General features: G+C 37.9%; 1 protein-coding gene and 1 pseudogene across 5 annotated transcripts in view; one reads left to right on the forward strand and one right to left on the reverse strand.

The window, feature by feature from the left end:
- The window catches only part of RABGAP1L (RAB GTPase activating protein 1 like), a 701,003-nt gene that overhangs the window by 547,816 nt on the left and 134,982 nt on the right, over positions 1-18,205 (forward strand). For 4 of the 5 annotated variants that reach the window (XM_087438180.1, XM_004425016.3, XM_087438183.1 and 1 more), the window contains one exon: positions 13,380-13,508. In XM_087438180.1, the coding sequence (XP_087294306.1) occupies positions 13,380-13,508 (129 nt within the window). Of the gene's footprint in view, positions 1-3,454; positions 3,666-13,379; positions 13,509-18,205 lie in introns of those variants that run through there. The other variant, XM_004425018.3, reaches the window with a different exon arrangement.
- LOC147917752 (male-enhanced antigen 1 pseudogene) lies at positions 89-578 on the reverse strand (annotated as a pseudogene).

Genomic DNA, 18,205 nt, shown 5'->3' on the forward strand with positions numbered 1-18,205 from the left:
TGGGGATGGACATTACAACCTGGAATGTGTTCAGTCCTATGCTGGTTCTGGCCTGGAGTGCAGAGAGATGAAGCAGCTCTCAGCGTGGTCATTTCCAGGCAGAGGACGCCTGCTGGGCTTGGGGAGCCTTTTCTTCCACATCGTCCCACTGAGCATTCAATATCTCCAGCCTTTGCCCTTTTCACCAGCTCTCCGTGTTCAGGGTTCATGGGACTAGAGCTGTGGTTGCTCAGTTCTGTAGCTCCCTCCTCATCTTCATCCTCACTCTCTAATGGCAAGTCTGGCTAGTGAAGCCCTAGGGCCTGGATCCAGTCTTGGATGTCAGCAGCTACATCTTCTCCATCCCCCACTGGTGCCAGCTCTGTCTTCTCTGGTTCAGGATCTTGGTTCAGGGGCTAGTAGGAGTAGCCAGCTGGGCCTGCCCCCATTTCCTATTGCTCTTTCTCAGGCTCCTCACTGCTCCGATACCCTGTGTCTTCCGTAGGGCCCTGGTGCAACCCTAGTTCCTCAGAATGATTGGAGAAGGTACACTCTTGACCCATGCTGTCTCCCCCTAAAACTACTGCTGCCATTCCAGCAGGGGACACTCAGAGGCCAAGGTGGACCCTGCACCTCACTACCTCAAGGATAATATATTTTTGAGGGGAGGGATGATGGAAAGATTGGGAAAACTGAAATACATGACCACTTGTTTGTAGTACCTTTTACATAACATTTTGTTAAATGTACCTAAATGTTTTAAGTGTAACTTGGTTTGCTCATTAAAATATTGTATTTTAATTATTACGTTTAATATTTAGTACATATAGTTTTAACTTCTTTTGTGAGCATCAGAGCCAAACCATACAGTTCCAAAGTCTTTTGATTAATTTTTACTTCTTTTTACCAAAATCCTTTTGGGCAAGAAATTCTTCGTTTCTGGTTTATAGAAGAAAAAATAAATGCTTCTGCCAGTGTTCTTTGCGACCAAGCCCATTGAATGGAAACATCTTCCCTATCCTTTAAAAAAAATCAATCAGAAAAAAATCCCATAAGCACAAGAGTTGCTGAATTCTTCCTTCCTTTGCAAGTCAAAATATCCCCTTGTTCTTAAATGTGAAGCTTCTATGGCAGTTCTTTTCACACTTACATAGCAGTAGCACAGTCTTTTCAAACAAAATCTTATGCAGAACTCTAGTATGTAAACAAGATAAAAATGGAGCTGTTCCCTGTAGGGGTGTGTGTGTAGGGGTGGGGTGTGAAAGGCCCAGAGCCTCTTCCCTCTTCTTTACGGTCTCCCCCTTCCAGCCGAACCAACCCCCACCCTGGGTAGCCCATCAGACATTTCCTCTAAAACCTTAGGGATCTGAAATTTATTTATATATACGTCATATTCTTATGGTTTTGAAAATTTTACATTAAAATCTTTACTTTGTATAGTTTTTTAAGAAATCATTTTTGGAAGAAATAAAAGGCTTGACAGCAATATATAAATATGTTATTTAAGATATTTTCTTAATACTTTAAATATTTAACAGAAAAAATTTTGTTTTCCTGAATTTTTGGAAAAAGAAACCAAGTAATATTCTGTTAAGGGAGGCAATATTTCCCTTTAATCCCAATTCTATAATTAACCTACTTCTTTAACCAAGATCATAAAGATATGCTGATAAATATGTTTCTATTTTGTTACTTGAAGAGATCTGTAACTCTTATTTGTCAGAGTAGGACACTAAGACTCAGAAGGAGCTGCTCTGGCTCTCTTAGCCCTCTTACTCTTTTACCATGCTACAGCTGCATGGAGAAACTGGTCTGGGGTTCATGAGACCAATACAGAACTGCAGCACCAAAATTCTGAATAGATATTAGTTAATTGTTAGGATAAAATTAAACTGCCCCTAGGGGGCTGGCCCCGTGGCGTAGCGGTTAAGTGCGCGCTCCCTGGGTTCGGATCCCGGGCGCACACTGATGCACTGCTTGTCAGGCCATGCTGTGGCGGTGTCCCGTATAAAGTGGAGAAAGATGGGCACGGATGTCAGCTCAGGGCTCATCTTCCTCACACACAAGAAGAAACTGTCCCTAAAGGTGATCTTGTCCTTTTGCCTTCATTTGACTACAGCTGATTATTCACATCAAAGACATTAATACTGAGGTTGTAAAATTTTCAACTATGGCTAGTTCTCAGTTATATTATTACTATGGAAGGATTAGTTTGACCAGAGACTGTTCAAAACAGTGTTTCGAACTATTAACTGAGTGTTTATCAAAGTCTATGGCTTAAGAAAGTCATTTTTGTTTTGAGTATCTCAACTTTAGAAGTTTCTTAAATGTATACTCTTATTATGTTGTTGTAGATTTTATGTTTTATCATATTATGTGTTTATAAAAATCTTCCTTTTAATTGTGGCTAGCCTTCCCAGAATGCTGAAATACTTCTGCACATCTTAACATTGCAAAAAGTCATTATTATCGCATAAACACATCAACTTGAGGGTGCGTCATTTCTTGGATGTTCAGTCCTTGCTCCTCTGTCCATACTCTATCATTTTTCCCTAAACCTCTCTTGTGTAGAGATGTCAGTAATCTAACAGAGATTGGAGCATCCTGCTTTAAATATGCAGTATAAAACCAGACTTTTATCTGTTATCGTTATTAGAGAGCAAGAGTGCATAAAGGTCAGCCTTTTAGCTGGCAGGCTGTCTGATTTTTCTGTGAGCATCACATGTTAGGAGAAGCTAGTTCATCTGTCTTTGGGTTTAGGATTCAACAGCATAAGCTGTCAGACTAACACTGATTGAAGGTGGACTGGGAGGAGGAAGCGCATCTGTCCAACGGTTCGCCATTGGCTTCTTATTACAGCATTCTCCCCCGAGACACACTCTGCATGCTCATTCACCTACCTCCTCCTCGTCCCTCCCCTTCCTTCCCTACCCCTTCATTACTGATTCACAGCAAGAAGCAGCAGCAGCAGCAGCAGCAGCAGCAGCAGCAGCAGCAGCAGCGCTGCTTGTCACGAATCAAGGATTGCAATGAGCTCATCCTTTTCTCCTTGCAGCTTCACAACTGCCCCGGCGGCTTCCTGGCTACTGCTGCTGCTGTCCGCTCACACCCACACACACACACACCACACACGCACTCTCACACACATACACACAGCACACTCCCACACACACACACACACTCACATGCTAGACCCTTCTAAGCAGCTTGTACATTTTTACACATGTATCTGAACTCTCCTGCATCACTCTTGGCCATTTTCTTGCATTTGATTGCTTTTGTCGTTTTTTATTTAGATCAGTATTTGATTTCATTTTCCACTCTGCTTTGGGGCTCTTGCACAGTGGATAATTTAGCCAAAATGCTTTTCTTGTGGAGACATTAGCTGACAATTCCCACCACAGACTGGCTTGTGCGTGCTCCTGGGGAGACCTAAGCCTGGCTCCCCTCCCACCGCAGTTCTTAAAATTGTGGATAAGAGATCCAGCTTTCTCATTCTGGATACCTACTTACTGCTCATGGAAGAAGGGGTGCCCTGCCCAGCCCCAGCTGCTAAGCTCACACCTCCTGTCAAAAAGTCTCAGGACATGCACGACGAGAGGAGCAAGCTGGTGAATGAGTATGCTTGTCGAGTGCTGGAACTTCTGGGGATGGGGCATCGTCTGTTTGTGCCTCGGCTTCTGGCGGTGAGACTGTTTTTCATTGAACTTCATTTGTAGGGAATCTGCCACCCTCTGTGAGAATTCCTTGTATCTCTGGAAGAGGCTTGCAGTCTCCTGTTTTCTTCTCCTCCCCACTCTACCGAGAAGGAAGTGCTGAGTGGCCACTGCTGTGGGGCTCTATTCGAGCCTGGTCCACGCCACTCCTTAATGGGCTAGAGAAGATATGGCTCTTTTCTCAGAGCCCAGGGCCACATTAGTGGCATTATCTCGGTGGCAGGGGGAAAAAAAAAAAAACCACAAAAAAAACCCCAAATGGTTTTCTTGCTAGCTAGGCTCGGCAATAAAGCAGAATACTCGAGTGCTTGATGTAGGCATTCTGTTATTTATGTCTCCAAGGGGTTAAATTTTACAACAAACATTATTGCTACTTATCTAGACTACGTGCAGTTTGCTTTCTAACCTCTCCATTTGATTGCCAATTTGATTGTTTTTTTTTTTTTGATAGAGAATTTTATCCCCTAAAAATCCTTGGTAGGAAATTATAGATTTCTCTCTTGGAATGTTCGGACTGTGTATCTGTGAAACAGCTTAAAGCTGCTGGCTCTGTGCTGTGTCTCTGGGAAGTCTGGCTTGCTTGTTTTTGATTTCCTGAACAAGAGGAAAATTACCCTTCCTCACTTCCTACCAAGGGTTAAAATTAAATACCCACAATCGCTGGTGCAGGGTTTCTTTTTAGTGGTTTGAGAACTATGCCTAGCAACTGTTCTATAATCTAATTGGTCTACAGTATTCCTATACCATTATTTGGTAATTGAACAAGAATAATTTAGCTTTGTTTTGTACAATGGAGTTTAGTCCATTCCAGACTATTCCCTTGTTATGGTTCTCTCATATTTGAGTCTTTTCAAAAGTACAATATTGACTTGACTGAATTTAACTCTTTTTTTCTTACGTTATCTCCCTCCAGTATAGTTCATCTCTGTTTGTACTTATCTTTATAATTACTAATTCAGTCTTCATGTATGTATTTGCATGCAAAGTATAATCATAACAGACATATTAGGAAGCCATGTACATAAGTGATTTCTCACCCTGAAGAAAGTCTGTTTTTAGCTGTAAGATGAAGTTAGATACAATGACCAGCATATAAGTATAGGGATGGGGGTGATATTTTTTAGAAATATAGTTTCTTTGTCATTTAAGAAAGAAAGAAAAAGAGCTCAGTACATACGTTTTAAAGCCCAGGTGAGGTCATCTGTGCTCACTTGAATTTTGTGTCCCTGAATCACGTTTTTTTCTTAATAAAGCAGAAAACTGAAGATTTATGATTCTATTAGAAAGGAAGTTTTTTTTTTTAAGTGAAATAGAAAGGATTTTATTTCAGGAGCTTTGACACTGAGTGCTAAAATATATTTCAACAAATTCTCTGCCTCTCTTTGAGGAATCAGTTTCGGTCTAATATGTTTCCATATTCTTAAAGACTACTTAACTTTGTGTCTCAAGGGCTTCCACTGGTAACTTTCCAATAATTCTATGTTGCCTTTCTTTGGCATTTACATTTTCAGTGTTTTGAAGGAAAACATAAATTGATAACTAAGAAAATCTCTCAAACTCAAATCTGCAGTAGGGATCAATTTAAACTGCCTCTAGTTTAAAACAAATTATCAACAATAAAATCCACAGGGGGTTAGGTTTACAAGCTTCACTTCTTGGGAGATCATATGTATCTGTCTGTTGCAACTGTACAAATTCTGTTTGGTTGCCCAATGAAGTATCTGACTAGTATATCCCTCAGGTTGTTTTGGGCTCTAACATTCAGAGTCTAGGTAATAGTGCCACTTGTATTACATGTGAAAAGTATCCGCTGAGTTGTCTATAGGGCCATTTGGAAATCTCTGACATTGTTATACAGGGTTGTACTTAAAAGATTCTGATAGAATTAGGGTACTTTACATTTTGGGAAATCACGTGCCCTTTAATTAGCAATATGGCTGTGAATTGGGATCAGCTATCCAGTGAATTACCGCTCAAAGTTTAGCATGAGTATCAAGGGGAAGTACAGTTGTTCAGCCTTGTGTTATTGGACTGGCTAATGATGTCAGATCGATGGCTAATCTGCACAGGGTGGTTTAAGAGGAATCCTACCACATGCAATATTGCAGTCTTTCCATTACCAGTCAAGAGGGCGCGCACTGAAGTTTAGGTTTTTAGTCATGTTTTAAATATGAATGCTTGTGAGTTAAACACTTACAAATACCTTATTTTACTTTAAAGATCCCAGTAGTTTTTTTTCACATAAGGCAAGTTAATATTCTTAATGAACTGATATAAATGAGGATTTACCTAGATAGTGTTGTGGATTTGGACTTTGAGCATCATTTATTGTTCCTTGATTCACAGAGGGACCATCAAACTACTAGAACATCAAGCACATTTGGAATTTTTACTTATCATGCAAAGGTACACCTAGTAAACAACAATTTCCCTTTAATACATCAGGTAAAAGTACTTCCTTTTAGATATTACCAGAAGGCATAAATTCTGGGTGCAGACTCACCAAACACACGTTTCTTTGGTGAAATTAAAATACCAAAGCAAGAGAAACAGCTATCCTAGACACCAGCTAAGTAATGTTTCCCTGTAATAAAGTCTGTGCTTCCAAATGATTCTAAGACCTCTAAAAATATTTCTCAACTGAACAGAAATCCTGTTAGACACTATAACGGAAGAAAAAGCTATTTGTGGTGAAAATAGTGAAGGCGAGAAAGAGAACAATGCCTAGATTTTTTTTTCTTTCAAATAATCCCCTAAAATAATCAAACCTAGAATTTGCTGCTTATCGGAGGCCCTTAAAGAAAGATTTATCATCCAAGAACAGTGAGAGGTTTGGAATAGAAGCATCTAGAGCTCAACATCTTAACGCTCAAACATTAGAACTGTTCATTTCCACCTACCCTAGCTTCTTTAAAAAAAAATCGCTTTAAAATGTGATACTCTTGCACTGAATTTTTCAGTGGGAAAAACACACTCAAAATGGTATCAGCAGTGGCACATAGCCAGAGTCCATACTCTGTAAGTGTGTGAAATTTGGAAAAAGAGGAAAAACGTTTACTCTACTCATGTTCAAAATCTCCGTTTTCCCCTCTAGATTTTTTCTTTTTGCTGTTATATGATATAGGAAGTTATTATCAGACCATTATATATTACTGTCAGTGTTGGCTAGTTTCAATACTGATGCTCTGGGCACTGTGCGCAGTGAATCCAAAGGACTCTCAGGCCAAGGAGGGTTGAGATATCCAGGCAGATGCTCCAGCTACCCATTCAGTAGCCATTTTAAAATTTAATTTTGATCAAATTTCTTATGCTGTCCATTGTATCCTAGTTTTATTTGTTTTTTTTAATTTGTGGACTTTCTTAAAACATTAATTTTCATTTTAAGGGAGTGAAAGAGAAGAGGAGAAAGTATGTCTCCTGTTTTTACCTCTGTTGTTAACTGCTGCAAGAATTGCTTATTGAAGAAAGATTACAACTCTTAAAGGAAGTTAAAGACCCGAATATAAAAGTTGCCATGCGTGCCTCTGATGCTCCCTAAAATATAAAAAATCAACTTTTATATCAAAAAAAGTCCTAACTCTGCTCTCTAGTGGCCGGCCCGGTGGCGCAGGCGGTTAAGTGCGCACGCTCCGCTGTGGCGGCCTGGGGTTCGCCAGTTCGGATCCTGGGCGCACACCGACGCACTGCTTGGAAAGCCATGCTGTGGCGGCGTCCCATATAAAGTGGAGGAAGATGGGCATGGATGTTAGCCTAGGGCCAGTCTTCCTCAGCAAAAAAAGAGGAAGACTGGCAGATGTTAGCACGGGGCTGATCTTCCTCACACACACGCAAAAAAAGTCCTGAATCTGCTCGCTAATTTGCATTTTATAAATTTTGACTTTTTAATATTGGGTATGCTTAAAGTAGAACCTTTATGAATTCATGGGACAAATTTATGTTGGTGTCTATTGTGTGCCTGGCAATTTGCTTAATTCGTTTTATTGGGGCAAGTGGCAAGAATACTTACATTCATTTCCTGCTTACCTTTTCCCTCTGGATATTTCTTTCTCCCTACTTGAAAGGAAATAGAAGTAGGACTTCTTTAAATGTTTTTAATTTTCCAGGTAATATTTTTATATAGTTCTATTCAAATGAAGAAAGAAATAATGTTACCTTTAAAGATGTAATTGGTAAACATGTTTCATATCATCACTTAAAAGGATTTGACAGAAAGTTTAGGGAGCAAAAGATGAGTGTTAGTTATCATTTTCAAAAGTTATCATTTATTAGTTCTTACTTAAAAGCTGGCAGAGTTCTTTCCTTTATTTTACAAGGGGAGAAAACATGTTTTGCTTATTCAAAATTTCCTAATTCTTGCCTATATTATCTTCTGGCTAACATTAATTAATATAATAATGTCGGGAAAATAATTGCATTCTCATTATTTTACTCTTCCCTCACTGTTGTTCTGAAGGCAATATAGAAAAACTCTTAAGAATTTCCCAGTTGAAGAATTAGCCTTTTCAGTTTAAATCAGTTCTTCTAACCTGATGGGGTTCTGTGTAGTGAGCACAGATGGATAATGATATCTAGAAGCCAGCACAATCTCTTTTGGGTCCTTGGTTTGGTTCTTGAAATGTTAGTCTGCCTTTTAGGGGTGTATTTTTTTTTTTAATTTCTATTTATTGCATGATATCTTAAGCAAAAATTAAAACACATATTTGCAACATATGTAACTGACAAAGAATAAAGAGTTTCTAGAAAGACAACTCAGAAAAATAAACATTCAATATGTAAATTCACAGAAGAAATTCAAATAGGCAATAAACATTAGAAATATGTTCAATTTCTCTAGAAATTATAAAAGTGCAAACTAAAACAAGAGTGAGATACCATTTTATACCATCAAACTGGCAAAAATTTAAAATATTGATAATATCCACTGTTCATGAGGGTTTGGGGAAAGGAACAATCTCAAGCATACTTCACGAGAAAAACCAATTAGCAAAGCCCTTTTGGAAAGCAATTTAACAGTATCTTTCAAAGTTAAAATTTTTTTTTTTTTAATTTTTTGTTTATTGCAGTAACATTGGTTTATAACATTGTAAAAATTTCAGGTGTACATCATTGTACTTCTATTTCTGCATAGATTACATCATGTTCACCACCCAAATACTAATTACAACCCATCACCACACACATGTACCGAATTATCCCTTTCACCCTCCTCCCTCCCCCCTTCCCCTCTGGTAACCACCAATCCAATCTCTGTTAGGGGTGTATTTTTTAAGCTTGGGTCTCATCACAAGATCATGTGTTAAGCTTCTTTTCATTGTCAGGGTAGAGGAATAGCATTCATACAACTGTAAACTTAATCATAACCATTAACTAAGTTAACATCTCCATATTCAGCTCATTAATAATTAGTGTGTGTGATTGAAGCCATGTTTTAGTTTTACAAAAAACATCACTACTTATATTTTGGACTAATCTTATTATTATTATATCAATGCTTGACATTTGTGAAGTATTTGTTTAACAAAATAATATGTGCAGTATGATTCAAATTTTGTTAAATATATGTGAGATGTATGTGTAGGGATAGGAAAAAAAGGACTATAAGCAATGTAACAAAATGTTAATTATGTTTATCTCTGAGTAGTGAGACCTGTTAGGCTTTTAAAAAAGTATTTTTATTTTTTTGAGCAGTGAATATGTAATCAGTAAAAAATGTGTGACCCTACTGTGTAGACATACACACACATATGTATACAAATTATGATTTTAAAACAGTATTTAAAAAAACAAACCAAACAATTTTCTGATAAATTCTTAATGAGCCATCTAAATCTTTGCAGAGCAAGAGGTATTTATTCCTCAATTGCAGAGGGAAAAACCTCTTAGATACAGTTGTCAGAAAATGGAAAGTTAGCCCTTAAAATTTATAATCTGCTTTTGGCATACAATGGCATTTGAGGTGATACTTAATAATTATGGAAGTCTCTTCCATAATGATTATGGAATATAGAAAATTGAGGGGAAAAGCTTATCAGAATCAAAGCGGGACTACAGGTTATCTTCTAGAACACTGGCAAGCAAGGTTTTTGTTAATTTGCTTTTTGCTTACTGACTTTTTTTCTCCCCATGGGATTGTCTTCTGGCATATTTTTTTTCTTTCACAATGAAATTAGCTTTATTTCAGTCCGTGAGAAGAATATAGCTTCTTACAACTTAGACTGCCTGCTTTGCCTGCTCTATGGAATTAACAATGTCAGTGAAAGCACAGTACTGTTTTTAGCTACTAAAATATCAATATCTGAGCATATTTGAGCAACATAGAGACAACTTTCCAAACTATCATCTGTTATATTTGTTTTGGGGTTCACAAATGGCACTCATATGCCTTAACCTGTTTCATTCTCAAATACTTGAGGTTGAAGATATTCCCATTTTTTAAGTAGGAGAACAATGGAGACTTATGCAACACCATGAGTTAGTCAGAGTTGGAGTTAGAATGAGTTTATTCCATTGTTGGCTACCTTGTTTGAGTACCTTTGATTGCCCAGTACTTTCTAGAGGCTGGAGGTTAGAGGGTTGAATAGGATGCAGTTTCCACACTTTTGTCCCCCTGAGCCTCCCTGCTCCGTGGTTGTCAGTGCTCCTCTCTTTTGGGCTTAACTGAGTTGGGGAAGCCATGCGATCTGGAGCATAATTAAAACCAACAGTGTCCTGGAAAGGGCAGCCACAGGGCACTCTGAATTCTGGTTTCCAGACACTCAACCTGAGTTGGGCTTCAGCCCCACCCAGCTGGGCCACTCTTTGCTGCACCTCTCCTGAGACTATAGCCTCCTTCAAACAACATCTCTGTCTACGTGGCCTTCACTGCCTGACCAGAGGCCAAATGTCACAGGACATATGATTCCTCATCTTTAATCCTAATCTTTCTGCTTCTGTATGAACTCAGAGGCTAGATTTGAAATTAGGCGTTGGCAGTATTAGAAAATTAGGTAACCGTGCTGCTACCTGCAAGCAAGAGACTACTTCCCACCATTTTTGGGCATCTGTTACTAGGTAACCAGAGGTTAGTTGCACTGAAAATAGATGAGGTGCTCTCAGAGGCTTTTGAGTACTGAGGAAAGCTGCTAATCCTGTTTCCCTACAAACTCTTTAAGCAGCCTGTCTTGAATTTTCCCAACAAGTACCAGGAAGCTAATCATCAGAACCAGTATTACAGGTGAAAAAGGAAGCTCAGGGATGTAGTATGTCTGGTATAACTGGTAGTTAGATGCTTTCCCAATAATTCAGCAGTTGACATTTTAGTTGGAGAGGCCCTCTTTGGGACTTGAGGTTGTTTCCAGTAACTTCCTTTTCCAACTAAGTTAAGGTGAGTTTATAGCTCTTGATCATGCTAAGCATTCTCTCTAGCACTCATTGCCATCATGTCTAAGTATCTTTGAGGGAGGAAATAAATCTGAGATATACTAAAGATCGTTTTTTCACTGCCACTGTTAGCCTAGCTCTATTTTCTGATAACTAGCTTGTGATCTAAAGCTGAGCCAACTTAGTCCCACTGTGAAAATGCCTGGTATATGAATTAATATATTATTTTATTTAACATGTTTCTGTTTAAAGGGGAGGGGAGAAGGGAAGAAAAAAATCATATATGTACATATATATAAAATTATATATATATAGTGAAAGAGAAATGAAACTAGAATTCATTCATTCATTCAGTAAATTTTAATTGAGTACCTCCTACATTCTGGATGTTAGTCTTGTCACTGTGGCTACAGTAATGAACAAGACAGACAAGGTCCCTTTCCTTAGGTGGAAAACAGATATAAAACTGAAAAATGACTTGGTGGAAAATTATTTGATGGGCTGGAGGGAAGAATTTAAGTGCTCAGAAAAGATCTCACTCAGATCTTACATTTGAGATAAAATCTAGATCACCAAAGTTGCTATTCTTATGATCTGGGAGAAGAATATTCCAGGCAGAGGGAACAGCAAGGGCAGTAGCCTTCAGTTAGAAATGAACTTGGTGTGTACAAAAAACAGAAAGAAGGCTAGTGTGCCTGAAGCTTGAGAACAATGAGAGAGACTTGGTTCAAGACAAGACTGGAGGGGAAGGCAGAGGCCCCAGTTCATGAAAGGTCTTGTGGGCAATGGTAAAGAGTTTGGATTTTATTCTGAGCACAGTAGGAAACACTGAAGGGCTTTATACAGGAGAGCAACGTGATCTGAAAGAGTATCATCTGGCTGCTGTAAGGAGAGTAGATTGTGGGGAGCAAGAGCAGAAACAGGGAGACCAGTTAGGGGGTTACAGCAGTAGCTCACTGAGAGGGCAATGGTGTGGACCCGGGTGGTGATGACAACAACTCAGGCCCTGTTATGAGCAAGAGTTTCTCAGACTTCCTTGTACTCCTTTAATGCAGTCTTTAAGGCCAATCAGCTTTACATTTGAATTTAAATAAGGTAATATTTTAAACTAGCACATAATTCTATGAATTCTAGCCAACGTTTTTTTTTTTTTTCAGTTTATTACTGAAGTTTTAAACAATTAAGTACTGATTCTTAAAGCATCTGATTTCTTTTTGGCTTACTTCTGTGTACCCAGTCTGCCTGAATCTATAATTTGTATCATGGTGCTTGCCAAAGATTGCTTATAGTTTTTTATTAAAATATTTATTGTCTTTCTTATTACAAAATCTTTACTGCAGAAAATACAGCAAAATATAAAAAAACAAACCATGATTCCGCTATCCAGAGAGATATTTTATTTTATTTCCTTTCAGTCTTTTTTCTGTGCATGCATATATTTATTTCTAAGTGGTTGCTATTTCTTAAAGAAGTAAATTTTGCAAACAGTGGTTTTCGGAAGAAGTTCAGTACTTAAGTGGTTTGCTTCATTTCCTTTTTCACAGCCTTCTTTAAGGTGTGAGATCAATTTATTTTGTTCACTTGAGCTGCTGCTGTCATTAGTTGAAAAGCCATCCTCCCACTAGGTGTTTATTATGTAACTGATGTGCTTTGATTGCATTGTCTATGTCCTAAGCCAGCTTTGTAATACTATCCTAGGGGCCGGCCCTGTGGCGCAAGCGGTTAAGTGCGCGCACTCCGCTGCGGGGGCCAGGGGATGGCCAGTTTGGATCCTGGGCACGCACCAACACACTGCTTGGCAAGCCATGCTGTGGCGGCCTCCCATATAAAGTGGAGGAAGATGGGCACCCATGTTAGCGCAGGGCCAGTCTTCCTCAGCAAAAAAAGAGGAGGATTGGCAGATGTTAGCACAGGGCTAATCTCATCACACACACACAAAAATAATAATATCTTACAAATGCCCATCAAGCTGAAGTCACAGATTAGTCCCAGAGTTAAAATTTTTTCCTTTTCTGGCATTTGTTTTTCTTTTTCTCAGAGCTGTAACTTGGTTAGCTTTTCAAGGATCCACCATTCTAATCTGCAGGTAATATAAATAAAATATGTTAGCCTGTTCATTAATTCTTATGTTGCTTCCTCTAGGATTTATGGTGACTTAATTCAGCTTATAGTGAAGAGGTTAGAAATCTCTCCCTAAAAATTTTTGGAACTAACCTAGATCTTACCTATAAAAGTGCATTCAGGAAAACAGAAATTGTTTTTTCAATGTGTTTGTCCCGAATGCAGGCTAAAATATAGTGATGATTCTTGGTGATTATTTTGCAGACCTCAAAGGAAGATCTTCTGCAGGCTGATTTTGAAGGTGCTTTAAAGTTCTTCAGAGTTCAGCTTCCGAAGAGATACAGGGCAGAGGAAAATGCAAGAAGATTAATGGAGCAGGCTTGCAATATTAAGGTAAGATACATGAATTTATGTATAATAAAGGTGGAACTTGAATGCAGAATAACATGGCAAATTACGTAAAACCCTTTCTCTATGTGTTGCTGGATTTTGACGATGTTTAAGGTAACATTATGTATGAACTCGTCTTTCTCAGACTTTTTTGTCAGGCTGGTATGTATGTAGTAGCTGTACCTTCTAGTGGGATTTAGAGTGAAAGTTGGCGGGTTCAGATTGTAGCAAATAGGAAGACAAATATTTATTTTATAGGTGGAGCTGTAGAATGGGCTGCTGTGATAGTGGTTTCCATGGCAGCAGACTTAGTCTTTAGCTTTTGCCTTCTGTCTTAAGATTATTTAGGACAAAGCAAGAAAAGCCTGCTTAGGCAGTGCTTTCCTTTCTCTAAGGCACTTGCAAAGCTTTGAGTCTTGATCTGCCCATTCCCATCCCACACATACCAAATGTCTGGATATATTGCTCCTTGTCATATGTCTGATAAAGCTAAACAAGTTTTATAAAATAACTTGAAATAGAAATCTCTATCCAGAAAGTTGTGCTATCAATATGAGAGAGCACATTTTTAAAAAATTTGGAACCTATTTACTGCTGTTAATTCTTGTACGTCTGGAATACACTAGGGAATCTTCTTACCTACCCAGGACATAAATATAAATTTCTTTTCTGAACAAAGAGCCCAAGTCTTATGGACCTTACATTCTTGCAGAAGGAAACAGACAATAAACAATTAACATAATAAATAAAGAATATATTTAATATGTTAGAAGGTGATAAATAGCTTTGAAAAAAGGAAAAGTAGGACAGAATGAGCAAGATTGGATTGGTGAGGAGAGGAAAAATTACAGTTGTTATTAGATAGTCAGAGTAGACCTCATTGAGAAGGTGAAGGAGATGGGTTAGTCATGGAAGTGTCTAGGAGAAGAGCGATCCAGCAGAGGCAACAGCTAGTTCAAAGTCCCTGAGACTGGCTCATGCCTGGTGCGTTTGAGGAACAGCAAAAAGGCCAAGGTAGCTGGAGTGAAGTGAATGAAAATGAGAGTACTAGGAGAGGAAGTTAGAGAGCTCACAAGGAGCCAGAAAATGTAGACCATTATAAGGATTTAGGCTTTACTTTGAGTGAAGTGGGTAGCCCTTGCAGGGTTTTGACTGGAAGAGCGATATGCTCTGAGGTTTTAGAGGGTCACAATGCCTGCTGTGTTGAGGACAGACTGCGGCGAAAGTAGAAGTAGGGAGAGCAGACGGGGTTTTTCAGTGATCTTGTTGAGAAATGATGATGGATTGAACCAGGGCGAGAACAGAGGGGATAGAGATGGAGTGGAGATGGAGGTGGTTGCAACCTGCGTATGTTTTGAAAGAGAACCAACAGTATTTCATGATATATTAAAGATGGGTGTGAGAGGAAAAGAGGAGTCAAGATGATTCCACAGATTTTGGACTAAGCAATTAGAAGATAGAGTTGCCATTGACTTATTAAGCTCATCACTTAAAATGTACTTTGACATAGACTTCATTTAAGACCATACCCACTGTAACACTTCTTTTGTGTAACACTTTTGTTTTGAATTTTAACTTATGTTAAAGTAAATTCTGAATGTTAAAAAGTACAATTCAACATTGAAAGTAAATAACTGAGCAGAAAAAAATTATATTGTCTTTCAAATGAATTCTATATTTAAAGAGATCATTTTCCAAAGATATTAAGAAAGATAGATCTCTGAAGTCTTCATCCTGAAATGCAAACTTTTAAAGCCTTCAGGACTGGTTATTTCATTTGGCTGGGCCAGATGACTAAGCATAAGCCGCATTTGTCTATAGACCTTGAAAGTACATTCCAGTGGTCATGGTGGCTTTGACTGAATTTTGTGGGTGGTAAGTTTGAAAGGGAGGCTTCAGCCAGCTGATTGTTCCAGAGCTGTCAGAGAAAAGTACTGTAAACTGGGGCAGTGCTTTAAGAATCTGTTAAAATAAAACATTCATTTCTAAGAATAAAAGAGTAGAGAGTTAAGAGGTACAGGTAAAGTGGAAAGTTAAATGTTTTCAAGGGAAATCTAGTAGCATTGGAAAATCATTGAGAATGAAAAACCCAGGAAAATGATCCCAAAATGTGAAACTTACAAGGGAAGATTTTTTTCCCCAGTATAGTTTATGAAGTTCCTCAGAGGATGGAGATGACTAACAATTGTCAAGCTGGAAACATGGGATCTGAGAGAGAGAGAAACAGAAAGTGTTAGAATACAGGTTCAAAATATGATCTGAATGGACTCTTCCTGGAATGAAAATGCCATGTGCAACCAGAATGATTTATTTGGACATGAACAGATAGATATGAATATGTTTTTTAAAAAGTAATAATAGAGTTGTTATTTTGTTTTTGTTTTTGTTTTTTAATTTGTAGGGGTTTTTTGGTTCTTTTTTTGCATTATCTAAGGAGAGTACCTTTTTCTTAGATATTTAAGCAGTACCCACAGGACACCATTTTTTTTCATTAAGATATAAATGACATAATATTATGTTAGTTTCAGGTGTACAACATAATGATTCGAGATTTGTATATATTGCAAAATGATCACCATACTAAGTCCAGTTAACATCCGTCACCATATATAGTTACAAATTTTTTTTTTCTTGCGGTGAGAACTTTCAAGATCCACTCTCCTAGCTACATTCAAATATGTAATATAGTATTATTAACTATAGTCACCATGCTGTATATTACATCTCCATGACTTATTCATTTTATAACTGGAAATTTGTACCTTTTGAACCCCTGCACCCATTTCACTTACCTCCCACCACCCCCCACCTCAGGCAATCACCAATCTGTTCTCTATATCCATGAGCTCAGTATTTTTGTTTACTGGTTTGTTTGTTTTTAATATTCCACATATAAGTGGGGTCATACGGTATTTATCTTTTTCTGTCTGACTTATTTCACTTAGCCTAACACCCTCAAGGTCCATCCATGTTGTCGCAAATGGCAAGATTTCATTTCGTTTCATAGCTGGATAATATTCCATTGTGTGTATGTACCACATGTTTTTTTATCCATCGATGGCATTTAGGTTGTTTCCATGTCTTGGCTATTGAAAATAATGCTGCAGTGAACATGGGACTGCGTATATCTTTTCGAGTTAGTGTTTTTGTTTTCTTGGATAAATACCCAGAAGTGGAATTGCTGGATCATATGGTAGTTTTATTTTTAATTTTTTAAGGAACCTCCATACTGTTTTCCATAGTGGCTGCACCAATTTACATTCCCACCAATAGTGCAGAAAGGTTCCCATTTCTCTACATCCTTGCCAACGCTTGTTACTTCTTGTGTTTTTGATAATAGCCACTCTAACAGGTGTGAGGTGATATCTGATTGTGGTTTTGATTACATTTCCCTGATGGTTAGTGATGTTGAGCACCATGTACCTGTTGGCCATTTGTATCTCTTCTTCGGAAAAATGTTTGTTCAGATCCTCTGCCCATTTTGTAATCAAGTTGTTTTTTTGTTATTGAGTTATATGAGTTCTTTATATATTTTGAATATTAACCCCTTATCAGATATATGATTTGCCAATATCTTCTCCCATTCAGTAGGTTGCCTTTTCATTTTGTTGATGGTTTGCTTTGCTGTACAGAAGCTTTTTAGTTTGATGTAGTCCCGCTTGTTTATTTTTGCTTTTGTTGCCTTTGCTTTTGGTGTTAAATCCAAAAAGTCATCACCAAGACTGATGTTAGCAAGGTTACTGCCTATGTTTTCTTCTAAGAGTTTTATGGTTTCAAGTCTTATGTTCAAGTCTTTAATCCATTTTGAGTTAATTTTTGTGTATGGTGTAAGATAGTGGTCCACTTTCATTCTTTTGCGTGTTGCTATCCGGTTTTCCCAACACCATTTATTGAAGACACTATTTTTCCCCTTTATATATTCTTGGCTCCTTTGTTGCAAATTAATTGACCGTATATGCGTGGGTTTATTTCTGGGCTCTCTGTTCTGTTCCACTGATCTATGTGTCTGTTTTTATGCCGCTACTATACTGTTTTGGTTATTGTGGGTTTGTAATATAGTTTGAAATGAGGGAGCGTGATGCCTCCAGCTTTGTTTTTTTTTTTTTCCAGGATTGTTCAGCTATTCAGAGTCTTTTGTGGTTCCGTACAAATTTTAGGATTGTTCACTCTATTTCTGTGAAAAATGCCATTGGAATTTTGATAGGGATTGCATTGAATCTGTAGATGGCTTTGGGTAGTAGACATTTTAACAATATTAATTCTTCCACTCTGTGAGCATGGAATATCTTTCCATTTATTTGTGTCTTCTTCAATTTTTTTCATTAATGTGTTATTATTTTTAGTATACAAATCTTTCACCTCTTTGGTTAAATTTATTCCAAGGTATTTTATTCCTTTTGATGCAACTGTAAATGGGATTATTTTGTTAATTTCTCTTTCTGATAGTTTGTTATTAGTGTACAGAAACACAACAGATTTTTGTGTATTGCTTTCGTATCACAGGACACCGTTTTAATTTATAACATGATTGAGGCAGATGTGAGGTGAAATTGAGAGAAGGAAGACATGAGGGGTACAGTATTCGGGGGTTGTGCTGGGACTGGAACATAGGTCTCCAAACTAAAGGTTTAAAGTTGTTTTTAAACCAAGACCTACATTTTAAAATAACTTTTATATCAAGACCTTGACCATACATACAC

This window comes from Ceratotherium simum, chromosome 2, assembly GCF_057802395.1.
Source record: "Ceratotherium simum simum isolate JZ-2026a chromosome 2, ASM5780239v1, whole genome shotgun sequence".
Classification (NCBI taxonomy): domain Eukaryota; kingdom Metazoa; phylum Chordata; class Mammalia; order Perissodactyla; family Rhinocerotidae; genus Ceratotherium; species Ceratotherium simum.